This window comes from Sprattus sprattus (genome assembly GCF_963457725.1).
Source record: "Sprattus sprattus genome assembly, chromosome: 9".
Classification (NCBI taxonomy): domain Eukaryota; kingdom Metazoa; phylum Chordata; class Actinopteri; order Clupeiformes; family Clupeidae; genus Sprattus; species Sprattus sprattus.
Genome location: NC_137928.1, coordinates 15,813,270 through 15,819,597, shown reverse-complemented (window position 1 = coordinate 15,819,597; position 6,328 = coordinate 15,813,270). Strand labels below are relative to the sequence as shown.

At 41.5% G+C, this 6,328-nt stretch overlaps 1 protein-coding gene across 2 annotated transcripts; it reads right to left on the bottom strand.

The window, feature by feature from the left end:
- Nucleotides 1–2,708: 2,708 nt before the first annotated feature.
- Nucleotides 2,709–5,723, bottom strand: otx5 (orthodenticle homolog 5; the record flags this gene model as incomplete). Of its 2 annotated transcripts, none has more annotated exons than XM_080844736.1 (3): nt 2,709–3,347; nt 3,891–4,051; nt 5,627–5,723. In XM_080844736.1, the coding sequence occupies 3 exons, from the start codon at nt 5,721–5,723 to the stop codon at nt 2,709–2,711; spliced, it is 897 nt and encodes a 298-aa protein (XP_080700862.1). The 2 variants fall into 2 exon arrangements, with proteins under 2 accessions (XP_080700862.1, XP_080700863.1); XM_080844737.1 differs by having other exon boundaries at nt 3,891–4,042.
- Between the last annotated feature and the right edge of the window lie 605 nt (nt 5,724–6,328).

Here is a 6,328-nt window from a genome sequence, read left to right as displayed (position 1 = left end):
CACTTGAACTCAGCATGGCCAGCTCTTGTACATGGTGTGGTCTCTTTGCTTTATATGACCAGCTGGCCAGGAGGCAGCAGCTGTTTGGTATGAGAAATTCATGCAGTATTTCAGAGACTGCTGACAGAGAATGCTGAGTGTCTTCAATGTCACACATTCCTTTACAAGAATTGATAGAAATATTGAATAATTAACAGAATAAATCCATGAAGAAATATTACTACTATATTAGTGTAGGGGGCTTTCATTGAGGTATCCATGAAATAATACGCCCTCAGCCCCTATAGAATGATGCGTATGTCCATGGAAGTGTCTCCATCAAAAGCAATACAATTTTGTAAAACTTTAATGCCCAATTCCCACATCAAATATGCAATCATGTCTTAGGCCATGCAATTAAGGGTTAATACAGTTAGTGATGACAACTTTAACACTGCTTAATAATTCATATCAATTGATGTGACATTGCTCCATTATCAATAAATACATTCTGCAATAAAATACAAGGGGAAAGCCTGAAAGACGAGAAAACACAGTCAGCTTGCATTTTCTTTTATTGTCAGTAATTAAATGTCTCAAAACATAACTACTATCCAAGTCTATCATCTGGAGGAGTCAAAGCAAACACGCAGGAGAAACATTCAAATATACAAAAAGTGGAGGAGTCATTCTTATCAGAAAAAAAGCACTGATTCGTCTTTGATGAGTTTGTTACAACATGAACAGCCACACAGAGCACAAGCAGCCTAGAAGCTGCTGCCTTAGCCAATTAAAAACCCTGAGTTTGAAAAAACATAAATGATCAGAGCAAAGAAAAACAAACTTAAAAGAAGAAAGAAAGACTATAAAGAGACAAAAATAAAAAGTTGGCAGTCTTCTAGAAATGAAGGGAGTGAAAGAGAGAGTGCTGTGACTGGATGACACAGTGCTGGTACCAAACATGATTGCATTTCTTTTCAAGTAAAGTTTTTTAATATTTACAAAAGAGATAGAGAAAACACAACTCAGAATAATTGCGATATTCATGATAGATGTGGACGTCACAACACCGGTAATAATAGCAATAATGATAATGATATCAATTCAAACAAATTAACAACAATTTTACTCACAATTGCAAAGAAACAGATTTTTTTACAGTCTAATACAAAAAAAATAACAATACATCAATACACAATGTTACCCCTCGTGTCTTTAACCACTGCAAGAAAGTTGATGCTGTCTGTGCAAGGGCAAAGCAAACCTTCATATATTCTCATTCCCTTTCTTTCACTATATCCTCCCTCTCTCTGTCTATTCCCCTCTTCCTTTCTCTTTCTGTCTATCCCTCTCTCTCTTTCTCTCAGTCTTTCTCTTTATCATTACTGTATTTTCGGCAAAAGGGTTGTTAAGTCATTGAAGGGCAATTGAGTTGTTGCTGATATAGTAAAAATCCGTCCAACAAAATATATAAGAAACACAGACTGAGATATGGGCACTCTCTTCACATTTCCAACAATGCATCAGCCACAGAGAAGGCAAGAGGTGTGCATTTTTAACCCCGAATCTGAACCCTACACTTCACCGCATCAAGGAAACAGTATCCCTGGACAACCTTCTGTCTGCAGACATGCGTGCTCTTCATCTCTTGGCCGACTTGTTCAAAGAAGACATCATGCGTTCATTTTTCACAGCACCTATCAGGGCAAAGCTCCAAGTGTCTTTGTTTTAGCTTGTTTGTTTTTTGTTTAGTTTTTTAGTTTTAGTTTTTTAGTTTTTTTTTGTTTGGCTCAGAACACTTAGTTCACGAATATGATAAGCAGCTTGGTTGCAAACGTTAAAAGAAAAAAGAAAACGAGACAAAGAAAATGACTCAAAGTGTAGAATATTAAGGTAAAGAACGATATCAAAAGACTACCTCCAGGGGGAGTAGTCCGCCTCACCATACAGAATAATAACACATAAATACACATCATGGTCATTTTAATGTGTGTGTTTTCAAACCCTAATACATATCATTGTCACAGTGCCTGCCTAGATGCATAAGTGTATGCGGGAAGGAAAAGTACTTTCAGGCAATAACACTGAATGTCACTCAACGCTGTGACAGTATTTCTTATATTAGCTATTTTCATCTTAATGCTTTACAAATACAAACAAGCACAGACACAAAGTCATCAGGCTCTCCTAGAACTGCCTGGGTTGTTAAGTCAAAGTACCATCATTAATTTTTTCACATTTTTTCAGTGATTGACGCTTCAATTATTTTGATTAAAAAACTCATCAGGCTGTTGAGCACACTGATGATCTAGGTTTCACACAATCAAAAATATTGCAACTCACTTATAAATAAATTAAACTTATTATCATTAAGATCATTTTTTTAGTTCCAAAAGCCTATATTTCCTGATTTTCAACAATAACAGTCCAATTTCTTTCAGTTTTCACACAGTATGTAACACTGATCAAAGTGAATGACCAAAAAAGTTGAAACATTGTCATCATCATGATCCATTAAAAAAAACACAAGTATATATGCCAGCGCCCTCTGTGCATGGTCCAAAGTGATCTCTTAATGTTTTCTGCATGAAAGCTTGAATCTTCACCTCTCCTCTATTGCCTTCCTCACCCCCTCATCCACCTCTATCCCCCCCCCCTCCATCTCTCTCTCCCTCTATCATTCTCTCTATTCTCTCTCTTCCTGTCTCTCTCTCTCTCTCTCTCTCTTTCTACAACACCTGGAACTTCCAGGAATTCTGGTCTTTGTAGTCCAGGCAATCAGCCGCATTGAAGTTGAGTTTCCACGAGGCCGCCTGGTCCTTGTAGTCCAAGCAGTCGACGGCACCGAACCCCAGCGAGGCAGCCGTGTAGCCCTGGGAGGAGAGGGAGGCCGGGGACTGGCTGAGTGGGCCGCCCATGGACGAGGCGGTGATGGGGCTTAGGGCGCCCCCGGTGGCCGACAGCTGTGGGTGCATAGGGGACAGGTAGGAGCTGCAGTCCAGACCGGTGAAGTAGGAAGAGGACGCCCCGTAACTCTGGCTGTAGGCCGGGGCCTGGCTGTAAGTCATGGGGTAGGCGGAGGTGCGCTGCATGCAGGGCGTGTTGGAGGCCGACAGTGGGTCGGGCAGCGGCGAGATGGAGGCCGGGCTCCAGATGGACACGGTGGCGCTGGTGCTGCTGGAGCTGGGCGTGATGGAAGTGCCGGGTGGAGGCGGCGCGGGGCTGTAGGGCCCATTGGCGCCGGCGTTGGCCTCTGCGTTTTGATCGCGGGCCGGAGAGGCCTTCTTCTTGGGTGGCCTCGGCTTAGACTGGCCGCTGCTCTGCTGCTGCTGCTGACGGCACTTGGCCCGCCGGTTCTTGAACCACACCTGTAAGAACAGGACACACAAAGGTTCATTAACTGCCTCATATCAGGGACTTACTCAATCCTGAAATGGGGTACGAACTGCTGTAGGCCCTTATCTCACACAAGTGGGCAAAGCCATAGTGTCTGTGGGCAAACAAAACTGGTCTTAATTTTACACTGTGGTTTGGTTCGACTTTATCTTAATTATTAAGTGTCCTTAGTACATTTCACTTAAATATGTAATAGATAATGAAATGTTCTTCTCAAATAATATTGTCTCATGCTACAAACCCTAACCCTTGCCAAACCAAAGTCCAAAACTACATTGCAATACAGAAGGTTGTTCCTGAATGAATTAAGTATGACGTATCCAAGACACTTGGTATGACGCATGACCTGCAATCCTCTGTATTATCACAGAAATGAACAATAATCAGGTCTAGAGGTCTAGTGTCATGTCGCACTTTTAATTTGAAACATACAGTAAGCGGCTCGCTATGGTGGCATCGCTTCAGAGAGGCTCTAAATCACAGAGAAATAAAGGTGAGTGAAAAGGAAGGCCCACCTGGACTCGGGATTCTGGCAGGTTTATTTTGAGCGCCACCTCCTCTCGCATGAAGATGTCAGGGTAGCGTGTCTTAGAAAACAGCGCCTCCAGGATGTCGAGCTGCGCACGGGTGAAGGTGGTCCTCTCCCTGCGCTGCTTCCGAGGAGTGTCTGAATAACCAACATTACACACAGATGCCTCATGAATATGCATGTCAACATGCCAAAATGTTTGTCTCTGATACTATGCTTGTGTGTTATTGTTATAAAGAGTCACCTAAACACTGATAACAAAGGCTAAAGAGAAAGCTTTATGTTCATTCAAACTGGCAGAAATTATGAATATGCAATGTAGGCCTACAGCTTTTTCACATGTTACCATTCGATTTCTAGTCAAGCTAAATCGTCCAAAAATGAATGACGACATATTTGTCATGAAATTGCTATGTCAGTCAAAAATGTTGTGAATGTTCATATTGTCTAGATAGTTTTAAAACCAAAGATGGTCTTGGGGAAAACAATTTTGCAAACCAAACTTTGATTTTCCAAGGAAACTCGTCTAGCTTGAATGAAATATTGAAAAAACGCACGGTACATTTCTTTACAATCAGTTTGTTAATTATTCCAATTGTGGAAGCAGAGCATTAGCAATCATTTAAATGATGGCTTTTTTATGAATGTATTACGCTCAATATAAATCTAATTTCCGAAATAATGCAAGCCTATCGAAATGGACTTATCAATGAGCTGATCCGATGTTTTACAACAATTACAGGGTATCATTTCAGGGTAAGCTGAATGCTCGACAATATTGGGATTTATTTTTCGTCTGAGGCATAGCTAACGTCGCAAAAAAAAAAAAAAACACGTACCTAAATACTCGCACCTCCATCTCTGCCTGTCTGTAGTCTCTGAAACTCAACTAATGTTAATGCAGCTGGCAACTGCACCACAACAAATGGGGATGTCTATGGGAGTTGATTTTATTTCTGGGAAATACAATAGCTACAGCTATATACATTTGAATACAGCCATATTACTGTAATTGTTATTTGGCATTTTGGGTTATAGCCAAACGAACGCCAACAACATCTTTGCTTAATCAATAGGTGATTTTGAGGCTCACGCCCATCTACGTTGGGACAGTTCCTCCGATCGTTTGTCAAGCTTCAGCTCATCGATACATTATTGAAAAAATGTTTGGAAAATGTTTGAAAAATGTTTGAATCTAGGCAACAGTGGCTGGAAACCTCCAGTAAGGTTTAAACAATAATTAATTTGTCCTTTACCCTTTCTCTCATTCAAGTATCACAAATCAATTTAACGAATAAAATAATCCACATATTCACTACCATATTCCACTTAGTCATAATGATACGAAGGAAAATGTACACAGCATCACTTCGCATAAGATACAAAAAATAAAACATATTTGGAAAGAATACAGTGCTGGAATGCGTAGTAGACAAATTCCGATATGTCAGTCTGTCAGGTGACACAAGGTCCATACATCAGACACATATGTATTTCTCTAAAGCCATTGTTTTTCATGAACACGGTAAAAATAAACATGAATCCAAAATAAAATGTAGCATAAGTCCATTAAAGAGTACAGCAACCCAGTGATGGGCAACTCTGGCAACGCTTCTCTGTAGATGCTTCCAAATCATGAAACTATTCTCATTCACTCAAATTCATAATACAAAACTAAAACAATCTTTAAAATGTAAAACAAATCTCATTAATTATACTTACTTGGGTATGCAACGGCGGAGTGTAGCAGGTCCATGCCCGGCCCGGACAGAGTTAACCCGTTCACGGCGTAATGAGGCTGCTTAATGTAGGACATCATGCCTGTGCCGGCTTTAAACGTTCCCCCTCTCTCCCTCTCTCTCTCTCTCACACACACACTCACGCCGGGGGCCGGCTCTTTCGTCTATTCTCCAGGGGGTGTATCTCTCTTTCTCTCTCTGTCTTTGTCTTTGTTTTCCTCTATCTTTCTGTCACGCTGTCTATGTCACTGCACCTTGACTCTATCAGAACACTTCAGGTGGATAGATATTTTTTCTCTCTTTTTCAGCCTGACTGGACACTTGTTGCAACAAGCACAGTACTCAGGTCCAATGCGTCGTATCCTCCTTCGTACTTCTGAAACACTTGCGGTGCCTTCACCGTCACCTTAAAACTCACTAAGACTGCCTTTGCAAGCTCTGACCTCACGCTCTACACACGCAGTATAGACTGACTGAAACGCAATGCTCTCAAACTAACAAACGAAGTTGGTAATTGTTGATGCCGATGTAAATGACCATCTGGCGGTCCAAAGGCAACGCGCTGCGATTCTGGTGTGACCGCCGGCTTGAAGAGGGATACGATACACCGAGTCCCTTCTGTCTAGCCGGGGTCAGGTTTAGGGTTCCCTGGGCTGAATGGGACTCTTAAGTGCGGCAGCGGGTT